General features: G+C 40.8%; 1 protein-coding gene across 3 annotated transcripts in view; it reads left to right on the top strand.

Moving 5' to 3' along the window:
* The window catches only part of LOC149202178 (uncharacterized), a 217,449-nt gene that overhangs the window by 79,130 nt on the left and 114,014 nt on the right, over positions 1-24,305 (top strand). For all 3 annotated transcript variants that reach the window (XM_089403121.1, XM_089403122.1, XM_089403120.1), the window contains exons 2-4: positions 223-481; positions 676-712; positions 834-939. In XM_089403121.1, the coding sequence (XP_089259247.1) occupies positions 223-481; positions 676-712; positions 834-939 (402 nt within the window). The remainder of the gene's footprint in view (positions 1-222; positions 482-675; positions 713-833; positions 940-24,305) is intronic.

Consider the following 24,305-nt stretch of genomic DNA (forward strand, 5'->3'; position numbering starts at 1 on the left):
TTGAGCATCCTCCATAAGAATCGGTTAATTTAGTTTATAATGTTTTGATTTTTGTTGAATGCAGGCCCTGGTTTATAATGTTTTGATATTTGTTCAAATGGTCTTTCATGTTGACAAAAGACTACATAATAGTTGATGTATTTTGAATGTACTCATAAATAATAAATGGAGGCTTTGGTTATGACAAAAAAGGGAGCTCTAATCAAATTGGAGGATGCACAGGTTACAGATGATGATACTCTTCGACGTTTCTTGTATGCTCGGGAATTGAATGTGGAGAAGGCTTCTGCGATGTTTGCAAAGTATCGAAAATGGAGACAAACTTTTGTACCCCTTGGGTACATCCCAGAGACGATGATCTGTGATGAGCTCATGAAAAATTCTGTCCACATGCAAGGATTTGACAAAAGAGGGAGGCCAATTGCAGTTATCTTTCTAGCAAGGCACATCCCTTGCCGTAAGACAATAGAAAATTTAAAATGTAAGTCACTCTTTTAAATTCTGTTTTTCTGGTTGCAGAGATATTTTCAATCTTAAGATTTCTTGTATTTGATTACTTGAACACTTCCAAGGTGACTAAAAGCCTTTGATTTCCATCTGGGGCTATTCTGATATTACTTAATTGATATTTTTGGTCCTCCACAATCTTAATGATTGTTTACAAATGTTGTGCAGGTCATTTTGTCTACATTTTCGATAAAATGTCTGCTAGGTATTCTGCCATTTAAAAGTTTGTTTATTTTGTTTGTTCTTTTATCTTAAAGAGTTGTGATTTTCAGTTCTTTCAAAGTTCAGTCTTTAATGGTGTATTTGCCTTTATTCAATGCTCACAGTTCTTCAAGAGGACAGACAAAGTTTACCATTATAGCAGATTTTGATGGTTGGACATACAAGAATGTAGACATTCGTGGTGCTATTGCAGTCCTTGAAATCTTGCAGGTTGTGTCGCCTACAATTTTGAATTTTAGGAACTTAATTAGTCCTTTGCCTTTGCAATTGATTTTTTCATTATTTATAGATTTTAAAACACGATGAATGAGGTTGGTCTGATGAAGTGCATACATGAATCATGTAAAATGGGTTAACAATGTGTGAATGTTACATGTTATAAGGTTGAGACCTCAGAAGCATAATGGTATAATATATTTTTTACTGGCTCTTTAAATAAAATCTTATCACTATTTTATTCAAACCTTAGACAAAGGAAAAATCGTCTTTGTGATCTGATGAAATGATTTTTATGATTTCACTCACTGGACGACATACAAATGGACAAGGTAATATTTATCCGGTCAAGGCTAAATTATTCTAGCTTCCTAGCTAAGCCATGTTTAGCATTTTCATCCACTGATAGTTCCTTTCAACTGCATTTTACTTTTTTGTACTTTCCTCTCTATTGTTATTTGTTTTGATTTAGCAGAAAGTAATATATTCTTCTATTGAAGTCAAATTCATACAACAGTGAATCAATGGTAGAGGATGAATATGCAAGACTAATAATATTATTGATATCTGAGTAGTCGATATAAAGCAACCATAAACCTTGAAATTGAATTCAGCCAAACCCAAAACCAACTATTTCTGAAGGAAGCAAGTCTCCAAAGGGTGGTTGAGGCACTAAACCAATAATCCAAACTAATGAATCTTCATTTAGGAAAGTTTTTGAAAATATATAGCCAAGGTTGCCATGTATGCTGTTTATACAGTAAATTTGAAGAGTATGTGGGTTCCGCAGAAGTAGCAGTTAGTTTCCACATGGACAGCATTCATTGTCACTTCACTAATTCTGTCCTAATATTAGTTGTTTTTGAATAATTATGAATGAACTGATAGGTGTTTGGGTATTCTAGGATGTCACCATTTATTCAAACTTTGTGGTATTTCAGAAAATGCAGCATATATTACAGTATAAATTAATATATGTGTGCATCAAGACTGGAAAATCCAAGACAAAGAGAGTGGCCATGGTAGATGCTCCTTCCTACAGAAGCAAGGAGAGCTAACACAACCACATTGAATCCAACTTGAAGAGAAGCTATATGTTTCCTAAAACTGACATTCATGGCTGCAATCTGGAGAGCCGAATCTGATCTAAATGTTGAGTGTGATGAAGTTTCTCCCAAGTTGAGTGGAGCTTTCACCTACTAAAAAGTTGCTTGACAATAGTGTTTCCACAAGAAAGAGATACCTATCAGTCTGATCCCATCTCATGTGCTCCTGCCAGCCTACCAGATTATTCATTGGTCCCAAATACAATCCCCTTATATTGAAGAGGAGACATAGAAAATATTGAACTACAGTGGCACTCTAGCATTGAGTCAAAACCTTCTAGTGCAATTTCACATCACTTACTCCAACGTTTTAGGATTGTGATACCCCATGCACCATCAGTGAAAATTTCAAGTCTGTTGCAGCAACTGGAAATTATTCTTCCAACTGTAAATTTAATTATGCAGTTTATTTGCTACGACAAACAATGAATAAAATCACAACTGCACACAAAAATTTGACACCGTTATTTTTGAACAATTGTACCCGTAAAAATCCAATGTGGGAAAACCAGTGCAGCAGATGAGGGCTTTATTATTATTCTTTGACAATGAATATGAGTACAATAATTTGGATATCAAACTGACAATCTACTCTGAGAAAATCACTAGCAAAATTCTTGTGAGGATTTTGTCCTCACCCCATAGTTGACTTCCCGAAACTGATCCTTCAGCATTTCACACTTCCTTCTGCGCAGGCTTTGCTGTGGTTGCCTCTAGAAACTCCTGAAATCTATAGCTCTGCTTTTCTTTGGCTCTGGAACTGATTCACTGGTCCCTTTGATATCCCGACCAACAGCTACTGAATCAACTGCTCCTCCAGCTAGATCGAACTGCTTTGTTGTTGCTGCTTGCGCAGTCCTTGCGCAGTCTCTCTGGGAAAACTCACACTCCCTCAATCTGACTCTTCTAGCATTGGAGACCTCCACTGGAACACTACCTCACTCCTCTGTCACCTGTTACTCGATCTCTGGCTCGAATCCTCCCGCTGAATCACTTTACTACTGGAAAATAGATCTACCTAGATCACTAAGTGTCTGCATTGGTGTGTCCTCCATCTACCCATCGACCTCCTCTTATAATCTGTAGTTGTGACTCCAACGGCCAAGATTAAAACATAATCAATGGTTGAGATCATATCTGGATTGATCCGCGTGATTTTCTAGATGTTTCACACCTTATCTCAATTAACACTGATTAATTAACAAGTTTTCCTAAGTTTAGACTTAGGAAACATTAAAAAATAGGTTAATAATCTAATTGAGACACTTCTACGTGGAATTTACAGAAACGATTTTCGGGTTATGGAGAACTCCTATGTTTTAGCCTCTCCACAATGTTTCGAGACTAGTGTTGATTTATGAGTAGCTTGGGAGGTACTCCAAGCCTTAGGGTTCAGGGTTTGGAGGGCAAAGCGCCACAAGAGTCACTTGTGGGCTTGGAACCCAAGTATGGGGTTTTGCACCAAATCATGTTTTGGGCATTTCCGGGAGCACATTTCTACATGTGATGGCATGAGACGATAGAGGGCGGAAAGACGAATCTAACACTTCGAGAATCGTCGAATTTCGAGTTGTAGAAGTGGAGAAATGAATTTTTGAAGTTATATGGTGGGTTTGCAATGTGAATGTCATGATCGACCTAAGGAGTTTCAGGCACATGAAAGGTTGGCAGCCCCTAAATTATGACGTTGGAGGAGCCCTTGTATTGGATATAATTACAAGGTGAAGACAAGGCTAGGAGGCATCCATCTTGTGCAACATTACTTCTAGGAAAGGACTCGTTGAGGAGGAGATCTCTCTTGCCCTAGCCGCAACACAGAAGGAAGAAACAACGAGGAGATAAGGATTGTTTTAGGGTCAAAACAAGGGTCCGAGTTGTTTTCATGGAGGCCAAGGGTGCTATCTGTTAGGCCAAGTTCTTGACGGCTAAATGCTGTTGAATTTAACACTTTTTTGGGCATGTTTTAAGGGACGAAAAGCTACAGGTTGCTGTTGTGCTAGGATGCAGGCCATAGCACCATATTTGGGCTTGCGTAGGGCAGTAAAGGGCTGGCATATGCCCTAATGCAGCAGCCTACCAAGGGAGGATCTCTCTTAAGTTGTGTCACAGTCTTTTAAAGGGTTGTTTGGGGTCTGTTGGAGGAGTCTAGGGCTACACTAGTGTGCCTTGGCCCCTAACCAGACAGTCACAAACAACAGTATACAAATAGGGTTGGAGCAACGTTTGAGGTTTGTTGGGTCAAGGAGTTGACAAATTTGGATCAGTTTGATAATACGGCCTGTTGGTGTCGTGTGGAGGATCTTCTGTGGCGGTGAAGTGTCCATCTTAGGAGCAGAACCGACAGTGTAGTATTGGGCATCTTTGGACTGTTGGAGGGCAGCATGTGGATGTCCAAAGTAGCCCTAGACTGGCAACCTTGAATTGAAGAAGATAGTTGAAGATTGGGTGAAGTTTGTAGCCTTATGAGTAGCTCTTTGATGGATGAAAGAGGCTACTAGAAGGCAGATTGAAGCTCGGGAATTGGCCAACCTAGAGATCAAATTGATGAGCCCATGTAAATGCAGCAGTGTTAGGTGGCAGCCCTCCTGGAGTCTCGATGTGTAGTGGCCTTGATGGACTAAGGCACTACTAGTGAGCAGTATGGAAGCGAAGGATCAACAGGACAAGATACGACATAGAAGCTGCAACGAAGTTTGTCATTGTATCTTGTATACCATAGACTATTGTATTATTCAAATTTGGTTTAATATAACGAAGATTGGTGATTGTACAATATTGTACAATTTTGTTAAAAAGTGTGTATATTTGTGCATATGTGATTTACTGCTTTATATTTCTGCTGTGCAAAGTAGTTTATGGTTGAGATTCTTAGTTTGGTAGCGTTAGTGATTTTAAGACTCTAACCTAGATCTAAGGTTGTGGAAATTCAACATGGTATCAAAGCATGTCTAAGCTACTTTGGAAGTAAGTAAATCAGAGTTGTGCACAACGAAGTACAGTGTGAGAGGGAGTTGGTCACATTGTAAGTGAAGGGCTCACTACAATGTCGAAGTTGCAGGCAGGTCTCTGGTATGAGGACAGGTTGGAGGGGTTGTCCAACTATAGTCCTTGGAAGGAAAGGATCAAGTTGGTCTTGCAGGTCAACAGGATCTAGGAGTTCACCGAGAAAGGGATCAAGAAGCCAACCAACCCTAAGGAGCTGGAAATATATGAAGATTTGGATGCAAGGGCAAGATTGATCATCTTAGATGGTGTGAAGGATGCCCTAATACCTCATTTGTCCGGGAAGAACAATGCACATGAGATGTGGATGGCTCTTCAAAATTTGTTCCAGAATAAGAACGAGAACCGGGTATTGGTATTGGAGGATAAGTTGAAGTCCACCAAGATGATAAAGGGTGAAAGTGTGACCTCGTATCTGACGAGATTGTCTCAGGTCAAAGATGAGCTTGCTGCCATCGATGTGACTATCTCAGATGGAGATATGGTAAGGATTGCCTTGAAAGGGTTCATTGAGGAATGGGATTCGTTCATCAAAGGGATCGTTGCCAGGGAGAAGCTGCCAAACTGGGATAGGCTGTGGGATGACTTCATTCAGGAAGAGTTGCGAGACAAGGATCTTCATCCAAAGAAGAAGTCTTTTGATGATGATGTGGCACTTGCAGCGCGAATGAAGGGTAAGCAAAAGAAGGACTTGAGTAAAGTCAAGTGTTTCAACTGTGGCGAGATGGGTCATTATTCGTCGAGATGTCCAATGAAGAAGAAGGGAGATGATGAGAAGAGGAAAGGAAAGCAGGTCACCGATGTTGCCACTTCAACTGAGATAGATGATCTCACCAGGAGATTGGAGGAGGAGGACTTTGCTATGATCTCTCATTTCTCGCAGGGTACTATTGATGAGGATGGATGGTACGTGGATAATGGTGTGACGAAGCATATGACAAGGTCATAGGAGGTTTTTGAGACTCTAGTTGAATGGGACTCGAAGTTGCACATGGTGTTGGGTGACAAGAGTCAGTTGGAGATCCAAGGATCGGGTGTTGTGCCATTTAGGATGGAGACAGAACATGTGATGTGTTGATTTTTGGTAGCATCAGATGTCCTCTAACTCTCAAATTTTGCAGGGAGGCTTGAGCAAATGTATTCCAAAGAACCTAGAAAGAGTTTTGGGAAATTCCACCCAGAGACAATTTTATTAAAATAATTAACTATTTTTAATGGGTCCCTAGGTCTAAACTTAGGAAATTAAAATAATTAATGGGTATTAATCTAACTGTGGGTGTAACTTCTAGAAGAAGACGAGGATCAAGCATAAATGATCTTAGCCATTGATTAGCTTCTAATCTGGGTCGTTGAATGTCAATGAGAAGATTATTTAAGGAGGCTTGAGGGTCATTTGGAAGACACACAGAGAGTTGATCAATCAGATCAAATTGCTGAAGCTAGAGGCAGCGCAGTAATTTCGTAGTGATCAAGCAGAGAGGGGTAGAGAGAGTTTTGGCTGGAGGATCTTCTCTGGAGCCAAGAATACTCAGCAGAGAGGCAGAGAGACACACAGAGGAGGCAACGCAGTGCCCAGAGAGGGTGATGCAGAGCCAGGAAGGGCTCATGCAGGGCCCACGCAAAGCAACGCAAAAGCCTTCCACATAGAGGTCCGAAATTTGCTGAGGAGGTTGACGTTCTGAGCCAGGAGGGCTGGAGTCAGCTCTTGAGAGAAAATCGATCCAGCAAGGAGGTGACACAGTGCCTTAGAGGCTGACGCAGGCCCATGCAGTGACTGCGTAGGGGCAGCGCAGAAGTAGTCGGGGACTCGTTGGTTCGGTTGTCGGATCAACCGGCACTTGCAGTATAGAGTGAGGTAATCTCACTAATTTCTTCTTTCGAGTGATATTCTCTATCCTGGATTTCCAGCAAGGCATCTAGAAGTTGTATTCAGAAATAGCTTCTGCTTAATAATAAAAACCCTTATATCTGCTGCACTGGTTTTCCCGCATTGGATTTTTCTGGGGACGTTTGTCCAAAAACAACTGTGTCATTTGTGTTGTCTCTTTCTATTGTTCAATTTCTTGTTTCGGCAAATTATTTTAAATGGTGTAGGCTTCAGTGTATGTATTTCAATGTTTTCAGTAGGGAACTGCAAATAACTTGTTCATGTAAATGTAACAAGTAGGAGAAATATCATCGATTGCTGCAGTAGGGATTATGGTTTAGGAATTTTCACATGGTATCAGAGGAGTGTAGGTGAGACAAGAAGAACAATGCCAGAGAACCCGACGCTGAGCAAAGAAGGAGATCGAATAGCTCCAGGAGGTAGCAATTCGAATCCCCAGAGGGATTGCGCTGTCCAAGCCAGGAGGGATGAATTTTTAAGGAAAGTATCTCTCTGAGTGAGTCGACAGAGAGGAAGGGCTTCCAGATAAAAATCTACAAGAGGGAGCAACACAGAGCCTCAGCGTGAGGAAAGAGTTGGTGGAACACAGTTTTCAGCAGGCAGATTGCTGGGCTGAAAGACGTCAGAAGAGAGAGGAGAAGCACAGTGAGGGAATTCTTCCTCAGAGGCCTTCCAACCAAGGAGTTTGAATGCTCACTAGCTAAGCAGTAGCGGAGAGGGGCAAATCTACAAGCTCCAGAAGGGAGTGCGTAGGCGAGTCCAGTGCGGCGCAGAGGAGAGAGGAGCAGTTTGACATTTTCGTGGCATAGATGGCAACCAGTGGACTGAGAGATTAGGACGGGTTGAATGGGGCATCCAGCTATGTCATCTGGAAGGCAAGGATGTCATTCTTTCTAGATGAGCATTCTCTCAAGACCTATGTCAACAGCGTGGTGGTTGTGCCTGCAGATGAAGATCCGCTGAAGAAGTACCAGGCAGAAATGGCGAAGGCCAAGAGGATGATCCTTGATGGAGTAAAGGATCATGTGGTTTGTCGCGTCGCTAGCAGAGGGACTGCTAAGGAGATGTGGGATGCCTTGGCAACGCTATATCAAGGATTTCTCGAGCAGCGTAAGATGTACTTAGAGAAGAAACTGAGATTTGCGTAGATGTAGAAGGGGGAGCGCATAGATCTATTCCTCACGAAGCTTCAGGAGACCCGACATGAGTTAGCAGTTGTGGGGTTTACACCTCAAGGTTCCGAGATGGTGAGAATGGACCTAAACTCAATCTCAAAAGAGTGGCAAGTCTTTGTTTAGAGCATCCTGGGCGAGGTAGCTTGGCGAGACTAGGATAGTATGTGGGCAACTCTCAAGCAGGAAGAGCTAAGGAGAGATCTAGTCAAGTGTAAGCTTGACAGAAGCGGTAGCAGTGGGTCGAAGCCCAAGGAGGAGGAAGAGAATGCAACCCTTGCATCCAAGGGGCAGCAGGAGTAGTGGAGGCGGAAGAAGGATGTCTCAAAGATCAAATGCTTTAGGCGTGGTGAAATGGGTCACTACGCAACACAATGTCCTCTCAGGAAGAAGGACAAAGATGAGAAGCACGATCCAAGGGCTGCACCTGTGAAGATCGAGGAAGAGGAGTTTTCCATGACAGTCGAGATACTTCTAGGAGGGAGGTAGGTTGATTTGGAGTTGTAGTTCGAAAGAGCTACATATGGGCAGGATCCTTGAAGAGTCCACCTCTCGGATTAGTACCTTTCTACGGGAGCCTAGATCAGTAGTAGCGAGATGGAGTAAGTGTCAGATGGTGCAGAGGAGTGTTGGAGCGACAGATGCAGTGGCTAGAACGCCAAGTTTGAGCAGTGTAGTGCAGAGTTGCAGCAGTGCAGGGAGGCATAGTGCAGTAGTAGCAGGAGGAGGAAGAGAATGCAACCCTTGCATCCAAAGGGCAACGAGAGCATCGAAGGCAGAAGAAGGACATCTTGAAGATCAAATGCTTCAGGTGTGGTGAAATGGGTCACTATGCAACACAGTGTCCTCTCAGGAAGAAGGACAAAGATGAGAAGCACAGTTCGAAGGCTGCACCCGCGAAGATTGAGGAAGAGGAGTTTTCCATGATAGCCGAGATACCTCCAGTAGGGAGATGGGCTGATTTGGAGTTGTAGTTCGAAAGAGCTACAGATGGGCAGGATCCTTGAGGAGTCCACCTCTCAGATCAATACCTTGCTATGGGAGCCCAGATCAGTAGTAGCAGGATGGACTAAGTGTCAGATGGTGTAGAGGAGTGTTGGAGCGACATATGCAGTGGCTAGAATGCCAAGTCTGAGCAGCGTAGTGCAGAGTTGCAGCAGTGCAGGGAGGCATAGTGCAGTAGCAACAACAACACAGTGGCTTCAGAGGGATAGCATAGGACTAGCAACAGTCAGATCTTCAACATCGAGATGCATCTATGTTGAACACTTGTTTAGTAATTTGGGATGTTTTTCCATTGCTGATGCAGTAGCAGCAACAATTTGCAATGCAGGGGCAATTGGCAGTGGTAGTGCTAGCAGCAGCATGGATGCAGAAATTCAGAGGGAGCTGTAGTATGGATGCAGTGTTGATAGTGGCAGTGTCAGCAGTAGTACAGTTGCAGTAACAACATAGTAGTTGGTGGACATCATGTTAGACATCAACAACGCAGAGGATGATGTTATGAAGTCAGGGTGATGTTTCAAGGAGAGGCATTACTTGAGCACATTCCTTGTTAAGAGGGAGTTTTGATTTCTGGTAGCATTGGATGTGCTCTAAGTCTCAAATTTTGCAGGGAGGCTTGGGCACATGTATTCCAAAGAGCCCAGAAAGTGTTTTGGGAAATTCCACCCAGAGATTGTTTTACTAAAATAATTAATTATTTTTAATGGGTCCCTAAATCTAAACTTATGAAATTAAAATAATTAATGGGTATTAATCTAACTGTGGATTTAACTTCTAGAAGAAGATAGGGATCAAGTGGAAATGATCTTAGCCATTGATTAGCTTCTAATCTGGGCCGTTGAATGTCAACGAGAAGATTATTTAAGGAGGCTTGAGGGTCATTTGGAAGACACACAGAGAGTTGATCCATTAGATAGAATTGTTGAGGCTAGAGGCAGTGCAGTAATTTCGTAGTGATCAAGCAGAGAGGGGCAGAGAGAGTTTTGGCTGGAGGATCTTCTCTGGAGCCAAGAATACTCAGCAGAGAGGCAGAGAGACACATAGAGGAGCTTGGCAGTGCCCAAAGGGGGTGACGCAGAGCCAGGAAGGGCTCATGCAGGGTCCACGCAAAAGCCTTCCACACAGAGGCCTGAAATTTGCTGAGGAGGTTGATGTTCTGAGCCGAGAGGGTTGGAGTCAGCTCTTGAGAGCAAATCGATCTAGCAAGGAGGTGATGCAGTGCCTTAGAGGCTGGCGTAGGCCCACGTAGTGACTATGTAAGGGCAGCACAGAAGTAATCGCGAACTCGTTGGTTCAGCTGCCGGATCAGTCGGGACTTGCAGTGTAGAGTGAGGTAATCTCACTAATTTCTTTTTCTGAGTGATATTCTCTGTACTGGATTGCCAGCAAGGCATCCAAAGGTTGTATTCAGAAATAACTTCTGCTTAATAATAAAAACCCTTAGATCTGCTGCACCAGTTTTCCTGCATTGGGTTTTTCTGAGAACGTTTGTCCAAAAATAATTGTCGTTTGTGTTGTATCTCTCTACTGTTCAGTTTCTTTTTTCGACAAATTATTTTAAATGGTGTAGTCTGCAGTGTATGTATTTCAATATTTGCCGTAGAGAACTACAATTAACTTGTTCATGTAAATGTAACAAGTAGGAGAAATATCATCAGTTGTTGCAGTAGGGATTCCTGGGTCAGGAATTTTCACATGATACAGGTCCAGGATGTACTGTTTGTACCAGGACTAAGATATAAGTTTATAACATGATTTTCGTCTCGATGATCGAGAGGAAGGGGTTTGAGGTCTTGTTCCGGGATGGGAAGGCAAGACTCAGGCCCAAAGGCTCCAAGTCCGATGGAATTGTATTCGGAGTTAGAGAGCATGGTATCTACAGGTTGGCAGGAAATCCTGTGGATCATGGAAAGAAGCAAGTGGAGCAGGTGCAGGTTCTAGAGAAGTAGGAGCAGGGGCAGCCTGTAGGTGCAGGTTTCAGAGGAGAAGGTACAGGTTCCCGAGAAGAAGGTACACCTTCGCGAGAAGAAGGTATAGTTTCCCGAGAAGAAGGTACACCTTCGCGAGAAGAAGGTCCAGATTCTAGAGACTCAAATGGAGTCTAGTTTGAGAGGGAGCTTGCAGGTTCAGGGAGAGACTCTGCAGTCCAAGAAGAGCGTGTAGTCAGTGGGGAGCAAGGGTGCTCCTACAACTGCCAATAAGGAGTCATGGAGGGAGTGGAAGACCTCACAGGATAAGAAGAAGAAACATGGTGCTTCCAGCAGTGACAACGACACTTGCGAGAAGGGCGTAGTTCACAGAACAGGGATTGTTGCGATTGTGAGCACCAAGAGTCGGGCAAGTGTTGCGAGTAGTGATGATGATGATGAGTTACTTCCTAGCTTTGGAAGTACCTCCCTCGCTAAGAGGGAATGTTGATTTATGATTAGCTTGGGAGGTACTCCAAGCCCTAGGGTTCAGGGTTTGGAGGGAAAAGCACCACAAGAGTCACTTGTGGGCTTGGAACCCAAGTATGGGGTTTTGCACCAAATCATGTTTTGGGCATTTCCGGGAGCACATTTCTACATGTGATGGCATGAGACGATAGAGGCTTGAAAGACGAATCTAACGCTTTGAGAATCATCGAATTTTGAGTTGTAGAAGTGGAAAAATGAATTTTTGAAGTTATCTGGTGGGTTTGCAATGTGAATGTCAAGGTCGGCCTAAGGAGTTTTAGGCACATGACAGGTTGGAAGCCCCTAAATTATGATGTTGGAGGAGCCCTTGTATTGGATATAAATACAAGGTGAATACAAGGCTAGAAGGCATCCATCTTGTGCAACATTACCTCTAGGAAAGGACTCGTTGAGGAGATCTCTCTTGCCCTAGCCGCAACACAGAAGGAAGAAACAACAAGGAGGTAAGGATTGTTTTAGGGTCAAAACAAGGGTCTGAGTTGCTTTCATGGAGGCCGAGGGTGCTACTTGTTAGGTCAAGTCCTTAAGGGCTAAACACTACTAATTATGACACTTGTTTGGGCATGTTTTAAGGGACCGGAAGCTACAGGTTGCTATTATGTTAGGCCGCAGGCCATAGCACCACAACTGGGCTTGCGTATGGAATTCAAGTGCTGGCATATGCCCTAAGGCAGCAACATAGCAAGGGAGGAGCTCTCTTAAATTGTGTCGTAGTCTTTTAAAGGGTTGTTTGGGGTCTGTTGGAAGAGTCTAGGGCTACACGAGTGTGCCTTGGTCCCTAACCAGAAATTCACAGACTCACAAACAACAATATACAAATAGGGTTGGAGTAGTGTTTGAGGTTTGTTGGGTCAAGGAGTTGACCAGTTTGGATCAATTTGATATTGCAACCTGTTGGTGCTGTGTGGAGGATCTTTCGTGGTGGTGAAGTTTCCATCTTAGGAGCAGAATTTATAGTGTAGTATTGGGCATATTTGGACTATTGGAGGGCAGCGTGTGGATGTCCAAAGTAGCCCTAGACTAGCAATCTTGAAGTGACAAAGATAACTGAAGATTGGGTGAAGTTTGCAACCTTATGAGTAGCTCTTTGATGGACGAAAGAGGCTACTATAACGCAAATTGAAGCTCGGGAATTGGCCAACCTAGAGAGAAAATTGATGAGCCTATGTACATGCAGTAGAAGTGACATGTAGCAGTGTTAGGTGGCAACCTTCCTGGAGTCTCGATGTGTAGTGACCTTGATGGACTAAGGCACTACTAGTGAGTAGTACGGAAGTGAAGGACCGACAGGACAAGATACGACATAGAAGCTACAACAAAGTTTGTCATTTTATCTTGTATATCGTAGACTATTGTAATATTCAGATTTGGTTTAATATAACGAAGATTGCTAATTGTACAACATTGTACAATTTTGTTAAAAAGTGTGTATATTTGTGCATATGTGATTTACTGCTTTTTATTTTTGCTGTGCAAAGTAGTTTATGGTCGAGATTCTTAGTTTGGTAGTGTCAGTGATTTTAAGACTCTAACCTAGACCCAAGGTCGTGGAAATTCAACAACTAGAACCCCTTCGATGCTACAAACACTAACACTCCCTCTTAGCGAGGAAAGTGTTCTCTCGAGTGTTGCACATCCTGCCACAACACCTTATCTTTGTACCACCCTCTATCACATTGATGATGTCTAGCTATACTGCCCACCAACCACTGCGCAACTTTGATGCTACATTTGTGCTGTTGTTGACCCTGCCATATTGTTATCAAGTCTACATCTACAACTCCCTCTCATCTGTTGCTTCTACAACCTGCAACTACTGCAACTAAGAAGCATTTGAAATATTTTTTCCCTGCTACTGAAATGGGTTCTCCACCATACCCATCTATTCTCTGGAATAGATGAACTTAACTCTCCCTAGAGCTTTTGTGAGTATGTCTGCAACCTGCTCATCTGTGGGAACATACTATAGTTGGACCGCTCCATGTTGCACACAATCTTTGATGAAATGACACTGAATATCTATGTGTTTCGACCTATCATGAAACATTGGATTCTCAGAGAGCTTGATGCAACTTTGATTATCACAATAGACACTGGTCACTTCCATCCTTTGCCTCAACAAGCTTTCTAGCAGCTTTCAGAGTCATATAACTTCGCACATAGTTGTGCTCGCTGCCATATCCTTTGCTTTTGCAGAGATCAATGCTATTGAATTTTGCTTCATGTTGCACCAAGAGACTATCCCTGATCCAACGTTGAAGTAGTGCCCAGAGGTACTTTTCCTGTCCATTGAACTGCCTGCCCAATCTGCATCTGTGAACCCACATAGTCTGATGTCATCTCTTCGGGTATATTTCAACCCATACTCGATTGCGCCACACACATACCTCAAAATATGCCTTGTTGATGTCCAACGTACCCTCTTTGGTTCCACCGTAAGCTGACTGAGGGTATTGACCGCGAAGCAAATATTTGGTCTAGTGTTGACCAGATACATGAGAGAATGGATGCGTTGTCTATACAAGGTGTGGTCAACATCATTGTTGTCTGACACATCTATCTTCTTCCATTTGGTGATCATGGGTGTAGACATGGGTCTACAATCCTACATTTTGAACCTCTTCAGAATATCTGTAGCATATCTCCCTTGACCAAGGAAGATCTCCTTGTCCTTCTGCCACACTTCCAATCCTAGGAAATAGTGCATCAACCCCAAGTCCTTCATATCAAACTCTGCTGCCAGGTTCCTCTTGCAGTCCTTTATGAGCCTTGATGACCCTGTCAGGAAGAGATCATCCACATACAACACTAGGATGAGTGGCTCATCCTCTACCATCAAATAGTAAAGGTTGGGATTTGCATCACTCTTGACGAATCCCATCTGTTGCAAGTAGTTGTCAATCTGACCATACCATGCCCTGGGAGCCTACTTGAGCCCGTATAGAGCTTTCTTCAGTTTGCACACATGTGTGCGCCTCTCATGAGTCTCAAAGCCATCTGGCTATTCTGTGTACACTTCCTCCTCTATCACCCCGTTCAAGAATGTTTTCTTGATGTCCATTTGGTGAATCTTCCATCCCATCTGAGTTGCTAGGGATATAACTGTCCGGATAGAAGTGTAATTGGCAACTGGGGCGAAGGTCTCCTCATAATCTATCCCTTCTTTCTACACATACCCCTTTGCCACGAATCTAGCCTTGTACTTATCCATGTTGTCGTCTGCAACATACTTGATCTTGTAGATCCAACAAGAACATACAACTGACCTGTCCTCTGGCCTTGGCACCACCTGCCAAACATCATTCGTCATGATAGAGCTCTATTCTTCCACCAATGACATCTACCCAGACTTGATGTTGTGCGACTTCCTAGAAACTGGAAGGTTTTGCTACTTGAGCTACCATTGCTTGGTACCTGTCAAGCTGTCTGCGCTCTCTCTTGTTCGTCCTAGGAGTTCCAATAAACTCCTCTGCATCTCTCAGTGTCTGCCGAACCTCTCTACTACTCGACCACTAGTGGTGGGAGGTTCAACCAACTCTTCATCCTGCCTCATCTGGCACATGTCGATGGGTACTTGATCCCGACGTTTGTCACTGTCATGACAAGGCTAAGTGAAAGAAATGGCCACATGGCCGATTAGTTAAACTACTGGCACACTTTGCTAAATTCCCCTTTGATCAACGCATTAACTCGGCCTTGGTCGTCATACACAAGACCTCGCTTGGCTCGCCAACTCATCATTTGACTGCATCATTATATGGAAAGGTTCATCTCGGCTTTGAACAAAAGTGGTGTCATGGATAGTCGGCGTCCTACCTCAGACTCATTTCCGTTTTTAGCATGCTATCCTGCTAGACAATCGTCAGTGTTAGCTATGCCTTTTGCCTTCGTCTCGTCTATGTAGGGCCATCATGCCTGCCATGCTAATACTATCTTCCCATTCTTTGGTTGGAGCGTTTCTTGGCTTGTTCTGGTCTTCTCAGGGATGTAGGGTCAGCATCACAATTTGTGTATTGGTTGGCCACATTCAACATCCCATGTTCGCATCATGGCTTTGGAGCCTCAGTTGGCCTCCTAGGTTTACCTTCATGTTTCGTCTTCCATGAAGGGTTCTCTGTTTCCTCTCAATTTGCAAGCAGTTTTGATCTAGCCTCGGGCTCAATGTAGATTGTTGGTTAGTCTCCAGTGGGTACATTCCTCAAATTTGAACCTCGGCTCCATCATATTGGTTGAAGGCCTGGGGGTCGTTAAGGCTTGTTGAGGTCTTATCTGTCCTTTGCTTTCTGTGTGATTACAAGCTTAGGGTGGTGGTCAGAGGCTCCAGTTCTGGTCGGAGGGAAATTGCAGCTCGTGGTTCGTGGCTATATATGCTCTAGTGGAAGAATAAATACAATGTGTGGTTCATGGACCTTGGCTGCCCGGGCTCGGCCGATGTGGTTCTTCTGTATGATGAATCCTTGGTGGCCCGATGCATTCAACTTCCAGGTTCCACAATGGTCCCAATTCCTGTCTTAATTTTTCATGGGTAGTTTTTTTCTTTTTGGGCTCAGTATGGATAGCTCCTTAGTCACCAAGTTCGGCGAATTTGAACGAATAAGTTCGAAATTCGCCGAACTTCAAGCGAAAACGAACTTATTCGTTCAAGTTCGCCGAATTTTATGGCGAACTCGAAATTCATCACGAACTTGAATTTTATGGCAAACAAATTCGTTTAGATTCGTTTAGGGTTTGATTAAATTCGTTTAGGGTTCGAATAAATTGGTTTAGGTTCGAATTGTTATGCTGTTTTAAATAAATTTACAAAACAGTTGTGGGCCCATTTTAACTTTTACCAAATCAACTGCAGTGTGCGGGTTTCATTGTTCGCTGGAGGGTTAAACGATAGTTTCATTGTTTGCAACTTTGCGCCGTGCAGAGGGTTTCATTATTCGCCGGAGGGTCTAGACTCTAGTCTACAGAGTCTGCAGTCTATAGAAAGCTTCGGAGTTACCTTTCTGCCGGAGGGTTTCATTTCATAAGACAGTGAGCAACATACTGATACATCATACACCGACTGGCGACACGTCTCTTGACTGAGGACTCTTGCTGTGTGACTGCATCAACCGTCAGGCTCTCAGGCTTCAGCGTTCAGGTAGGAGCATTTTTCATCATTCCACATCTATATATAAGCCTCAAACACCATCTTCAATTCATTGTCTTCAGTCTGGTTAGAGAAGGCTCGGACTGATCTACTGTTTCCCTCAGAGAGATCAGTGAACTGTTGGACACTTCTGCAAATTGCAATACAAATCCTGAGCCATTCTCTGTGGCAGCGTTTATGCTAGCTATAGCCTATTGTCGAATGCTTCCACTCCTATCAGCTCCAAGAGTTTCACTTTAATGAGCTTAGTGCCTTTTTAAGTGCCTCCAAGTCCTGCTTGACTCCCCTTTCAATCCTAAAGAACTTCTGTTGAAACTTGTCAGTATTGACCCACTTCTTGACTCTGTAAGCTGCAAATTTCTCAAGTCTAGGTGACTGTTGTCCTAATGTTTTTTCACTAAATAACTCAAAACGTAATTTATTTAAAAGCAGAAAATTGAGTTTCTGAAGTTTGAACATTGTATCAATCACACAACAGCTGTAAAATTGAACAGCGGAAGAAATGACACACATACACAGGGATTTCTCCTTCTAATCAGCTTTTCATTCATTTGATAAAAGTTTACAAGGTGATCCTGTAGCCTTCTTTTAATCCGCAGTTATATGGTCATTAAATCTTTTAGATCTGAAGTGTATGGCCTGTGTAAGAAAAGAAAAAGCTACAGCAGTACAGCCTGCTCTTTTCTGCCTGTTTTGAATCACTCTTCCTTCCTCTAACTTATATCATTAACTTCCTCCTTTTCTGCTGAAGTGTGGCCCAGAACTAGCCTCAGACTTGGCCTTCAATAGTCTCAGAGATGGCCAAAACAGGCCTCAGAAAGAGGGCCGAAACTGAGCCTCAGAATTGGTCTAAATTTGCTTGAACTGATAATTTTTTTTATATAAAATATAGTTTCAAATTTTCATAATTTAATTCTGCAAAAAAAAAAAAAACTAATGAAAATGTAAATTAAAAAAAAATTGCAGACATTTTAGACTTCAAGCCTTCACCAGTTTTCAACAATCAGAGGTTCAGAACCTTCAAATTTCAATGGCACCCCCAAAATCAACTGCTGTAGCTTAGAATTTTGTCCAATAAGATGGTTATAATCTTTCATGTCAGCTGTGTGGACATAATTTCATTGGCACTTTAACTAGAGCAGTGGATCACCTTCTCGGTATTAGCAATGGAAGTGGAGGTGGTGTTGAAGCCTACACTAAGATCACTGATGAACAAAAAGCCACAGTGCAGAAAGACCATTCCAATTCACAGATGCAAAAGGAGAAAAGGGTAAATAAGAGGCAGCGAATTGAGAGGGAGATTGCCATGTCTTCCTCCAACACCATTAATTCAATTTCAAACATAGGTGGATCAAGTTCTACTCAAGCAAAAACAGGTGGAACCAAAACATTAAATCAATTTTGGAAACCTATTGAGAAACAGGAAGTTGATGATGTTGTTGCAGAATACTTTTATGCATGTGCATTTCCATTTAATGTGGCGAGGAGTCCATATTTTAAAAATGTGATTAAAAAGGCCATTGATTTTGGGAAGGCTATGCTCCTCCCGGATCTAAAGCTTTAAGGACAACTTTGCTAAAGAAAGCAAAAGACAAAGTGATAGGAAAGTTGGCTGATATTAAAGAGTCTTGGAAGCTTACAGGATGCACAATTTTGAGTGATGGTTGGTCAGATTTGTGTCATCGCCCATTGATCAATGTGCTTGTTTATTGTCCTCAAGGGGTACTTTTCTTGAAGACAATAAATGCAATGGATCGAGTAAAGACATCAGAATTTATTTTTGGAATTTTGGATGAAGCAATTCAAGAGGTTGGGGTGGAAAATGTTTTCCATGTTGTTACAGATAATGCATCAAATTGCGTTGGTGCAGGGAAGTTGATTATGGAAAAGTATAATCAGATTTATTGGACCCCTTGTGCAGCTCATTGCTTGGATTTAATGTTGCATGACTTAGCCAAATTTCCTTGGGTCAATGAGACAATCCGAAGAGCCAAAAAAATTTCAAACTTCATCATCAACCATCGTCTCACTTTGAGCATATACAAGAAGAATGCATCAAAAGAGTTGTTGAGGCCTTGTGATACAAGGTTTGCCACTTTTTATATTACTCTGAAAAGAGTTGTTGAGGAAAAAGCGAGCCTAAGAGCTATTTTTTGCAACACTAAGTGGGAGAGATCTACCCTTTCAAAAGAAACTGAGGGAAAAATGTTGAACAAATAGTGCTCAATAATGGCTTTTGGGAAAATGCAAACAAGGTTTTAAAAATTTGTGGCCCAATTGTTAATGTGCTCCGCATGGTTGATGGTGACAAACCTTGTATGGGTTTTGTTTATGAAAGCATTGATCGTTGCAAAGAGACCATTGCAACTGCTTTTAATAATGTGGAAACTGATTACAAGGAGATATGGGATTTAATTGATCAAAGATGGAAGGTGATGCATAGTCCATTACATGCAGCAGCATGCTATTTGGACCCTAGATTGTTTGGGTTACCAAGACATCAGGATGAAGAAATCATGAATGGACTTATCCAGTCTATTGAGAAGCTAAAATACAGATCCAGATATTGCCGGTTTGATCAGAAATCAGTTGAGGGCATACAGGTTAAAAGAAGGGTTATTTGGAACACAATTAGCGAAGTATGATAGGAGCAGAAGTGATCCAGCAGTATGGTGGGAATTTTATGGTTCAGGGGCATCAAAATTGCAAAATTTTGCAATTCGTATCTTAAGCTAGGGAACAAGTGCATCAGCATGTGAAAGGAATTGGAGTTCCTTTGACCACATTCATTCCAAGAAAAGAAATAGATTGTTATCTGGAAGATTAGAAGTTCTTGTTTATGTTTGTAGTAACTTGCAGTTGGCATTGAAGAATGTGGCTAAAGAGTCATCCAATTCCTCTACTTCGTGGATCGATCCTATTCCAAATGCATCAATGGATGACGTTGATTTGTACATTGATAGTGACATTGACAGGGATTTCACTGATGAATCTGATGCTGAAGCATCTAGTGGATTCACAACTCATACTGCTCTTGATGACATAGAACTTTTTGATATAACAAGTGGGCCACAGGAACATCAAGAATAAAACTTGTGTTCCTGTTTTAGATTTCTAGTTTACTTTTTGCATGAACAATTTTCTAAAACTGCCAAGCTACTTTAAAGTTTAAACTTTCGAGTTTATATATAATTATATTTTGATATATTAAGGAACGAATTGCTCTCATTATTGGCTCACTTCATGGTTTACTGCTCACTGTCATAAATGAAAAGAGGTCTAAAAACATATCAGAGGCTTAAGTTTATTTCCACTGTTTGCTTGCTTCAATCTAACCTGAAAAGGAGTGGTGATTTTAGGATTGTTTTCAGCACTTGGTATTAAAGTTCACTGCTGTCATAAAGGCTCTTGGCATTGGTTAATGTTCAATTAAGTTGTTTTATGATTTCATAAGAAGAATACTACATAGTAATCATATGAAAATTTTGAAGTGTTTTTAGTTAATTGACTGAATTTGAGCCACTGTATTTGCAGAGATTCTTTATTCATTTTCTGAGTTTGAACTTCAGAGTTTTGTAGTGATCTTTTGTCTCCTAGGCCATGGGAATTTTTAACTGTACTCTTTCTTTTTGAAGGCTGAAAATCATTGGAAATCTGAAGCATATAATTTGGAGGATAATTACAATAAAAATTAACATTAAAAGGCTTGAAAATGACCAAAATTGATCACACATAATTTATAAAATTTAAATTTTCTAGTCTCTGTTCTCTTGCTAAGCCATCGCCTTTTATGGACTGATCTACCTTGGCTGTGGGGTTTTCTTGGGAGTCTCGCATATGGTTGTTTGTCGCTGAAGTAACACACAGTGAAGTTGACAAATGTTCTGGCTCTTATCTCTTGAAACCTTGGTGAATTTTATGTAACTGTCTTGTATTCTCTGAGTCGATCGTAACCTACAGCAATCTGATCTAACATTACAGTGGTAACTTTACTCTGCTTCTGGCACTAAAATTGGATCCTAAGCATTGGCATTTTCCTTTGCATCTTGGACATGACCTTATGGACTGATCTCATCATTAAGTGACTGGTATATACTTGTAAGTTTGTAACTTGGTAATAAGCTACAGAGGCTAGAAAATTTATTTGAATTTGACTTTAAATTGATTATATATATACATTTTTTTTTTCGAATTTCTATATGTCGAATTTTATGTTGAACTTTATCGACAAAATTTTAGTTGCCGAACTTTATTCGAATTTCAAGGTCGCCAAACTCGAACTCGAACACGAACACAAACCCAGTGACTTAGGATAGCTTTGTAGAAGAGATCCAACAAGATTGTAAGCTCTTGAAGTTTAGTGTGGGATCAGGGACTTTTTCCTTTTTGTCTACTGAACTTATCAAGCGAGACATATGTAATCTTAAGCTACTCAATCTGTGCTATTGGGTTGGTTTCCCTTCGGGTAGGGCAATAGCACAAAGAATCATCTTTTGTAATGCTCTCCTTTAGTAATTAAATGTCGAACCTTACACACAAAAAAACCTAAAACAACACACTACATCTTTAAACTCCAAAGTTCTAGGAGAAACCTTTATCATTCTTATTACATAGTATAAACCTTATATCTCCTTTATTCACAAAACCAAAACTATGTACCTTATCACCCTTTTACAAATTTTGCAATATAGATTTAAAATAAGATTGTTTCAAATGTTTTTAAGAAACCTTAAAAATGTTGATTCATTTTAGGATCAATCATTGTAAAAAAATAATAGAAAGCTTTATTGATATTTCTTTCATTTTGCAAATCACATTTCAATTTTTTTCTCAATGTTCAAATGTTAATAACATCTTCATGTTTCTAACAATTTTTCAATAACAATATGTGATGTTGTCTAAGTGATCTATAAATTGCCGTGGATATTCCATTGGAATGATCAGTCACAGTAGATTTGATAAATCACTGAAATCTATACTATGTGGGTTAATCTTCCTTTAGAGCTCAAATTATTCAATAGTTAATTTGTTGCTTTAAATGAATGAAATAGATGAAATGCAAGAAATAAAGAACATAAAGAAACACACACACACTTCCACAATAGACACAAGTTTTTCTCTGGAAGTCCTTACGAGAGAATACCCAACTAGAAGGTAAGGTTGTTTTGCTCTCTTTCCTTGGGTATGGAAAATGAAAATATAAAGGAAGAGGTACTCTCTAAGGAGTTACCTGAGAATTGTGGACTGTAAGGTCACTGCATAATCTTAGCTCCCTTTGTTCTGCTCTCTAACTTTCCACTCCTAGATTCGTTTTTTCAACTATGGAACAAAATACAATAGCATAGAATGGCACCCCTACTCCTCTTAGTGGCTTTGTATTTAAAATAGCTTGATAGCCAACTAGAGGTAAGGTTTGACTCCCTTAACCATCAACTAGAGTTATGGATTTTGACCTTCTAGAGACTTCTTGAAAGTCCACATGTGGCTAGCCCCATATGCATGAGTGATGGGGACTGATGTGGCATCCTTTCATACCATGGTGGTCAACGTGGTAGGTCAACATGTGGAGGACATAACTTTTGGACATGAACTCCAATTTGTGTGATTCTTGCACAATTGGAAAGGTATCAGAGTGTAGAGAAAGGCCAAAAGGTCTGGCATAAGTGAAAGCTTCCCCCCCCCCCCCCCCTCAAAAAAAAAAATATAATGTCATTTAATGCCTCAAAATGGATCTAGAAGGTTTCAGACCCTAATTCTTAAAACTTGGACTTGTTATTAAAATTACCTTGTAGGATGATTCCTCCAATCTTTTTCCACTTTGAAAGTAGTGAGATGGATGAAAAATGATATAATGATCCAATACAAATCATATATGAGATAAGTTAGGAAATATTAAATCTTATTTGTAGCTATTAAATAGTTCATGATAGAAAAATGAAAGTGAGAGCATGGTAAAAGTGCATGAACTCACGCAAGTAATGAAAATAGTAGTGAAGTAGAGAAATTTAAATTCAGGGAATGGTTTAAGATGTATCATTTAAGGGAAGGTATGGACAATAAAGGTTGATTTTGGGTAGGATGAGAATTGATATGAAACATATAAAATGGTTTCGTGACTCGTGCACACATAGGTGATCAAAGCCCAGCCCCATGTCCTCCTTTAAAAATCCCAGAGGGGTTGGATCCAATGGTAGAAAGTGAGGAGTTTTTCACCATTGGGCAAGGTTCAATTCCCATGAGGTTTTTCCTGGAGCCATGGGGGCACCTTGAGGTAGTGGTCAAATGTGTGATTGCACCCAGAGAGAACATATTAAATTGTTTTGTGACTTGTGCACACATAAGTGGATCAAAGCTCATCCTCGTGTCTTCCTTTTGAAAAGTCCAAAGGGGATGGATCTAATGGTGAAAAGTGAGTTTTTCACCACTGGGCAAGGTTCAATTCCCGTGAAGGCTTAATGAGATATCTCCTTTTATCATTTTTATTAAAATATTATGGCTTTACTTTGGCAACCATGAATTCCATCCAAAAATACAACAAAATTGCCAACAAATAATGCAACCCTAAAATTAAATTTTCAAAACATTTCTTCATTCCATAATTTGCCGAGAGAATTTAACAATAAATCCATAGATAATAAACTGAAAAATCCAATTTCTTTATTTATTTCATATTGAGAAGGGGATTACATCAAATAGGAAACTTGACAGATAGATGAGCAGGGATAACTCGATCTTCTTCAAATCCTTGTATGGTGGGACTCCCAAAATTGTAATTGGAAATGAAGCTCAAGTTGGAGATCTAGGTGATCCATGTTGCACATTTTTTGTCAAAGTTCCAAGGAATCAAATATTCCAATTTATTTTTTCAAAGGATGAGATCATCAACCATCAATTCATTCAATCTTTGTAAATCCATTCTGCAAATTTACAATGTAAATGATGATAGCAAGACTGTATATGTATGTAACAACCTAGGTAAGCCTATTATTTTTGGTAAGAGTTTCATCCTAGGAGGTTTTTCATCTCACTGATTCATTTGTGTTTCAAACATAGATGGTTGGTAGAGTTTTTCCCTCTAACCTCACCCCAACACTAAGGTGGAATTCTTCGTGAAAGTCTTAGGTGAGTTCTATAGTTTTAGTCGAGTCTTATGTAAAAGTGGTTTGGGAATAATTTAGGCTAATTGGCTAAATTATTTTATTACAAATCACTTGGTTTACTAGATCATATTGTGTCGCAGAATTGGGTAAATTATTTGACTACCGAATGGGTGTTCCCCCTTTGAGAGTTGAATTGTAATTATTTTATGTAAAAAGGATTTTAGTGCATGGTCCCTCATACTTAGACCCCATGGCAAAAATATTAGAAGGTGAAAAAATTATTAATCCCCTCAAGTGTCAATTAATTAAATTTTTTGATTAAAATAAATTAAAATCCTAAGTCATAAAGTTAATTAGTTGGTGTCAAAATAAATGCTTAGAGAAATTGAATTCTTCAAGTGGAAAAATTCGTGAGTATCAAATAAATTAATTTTTGGAGGTCCCCCACAAGTGGAATATTGGAAATTTCAAGAAACTTTGGACCCTTGGA

Source organism: Pinus tabuliformis, chromosome 2_1, assembly GCF_031772625.1.
Source record: "Pinus tabuliformis cultivar Carrire ecotype Pingquan chromosome 2_1, CPIR1, whole genome shotgun sequence".
NCBI lineage: Eukaryota > Viridiplantae > Streptophyta > Pinopsida > Pinales > Pinaceae > Pinus > Pinus tabuliformis.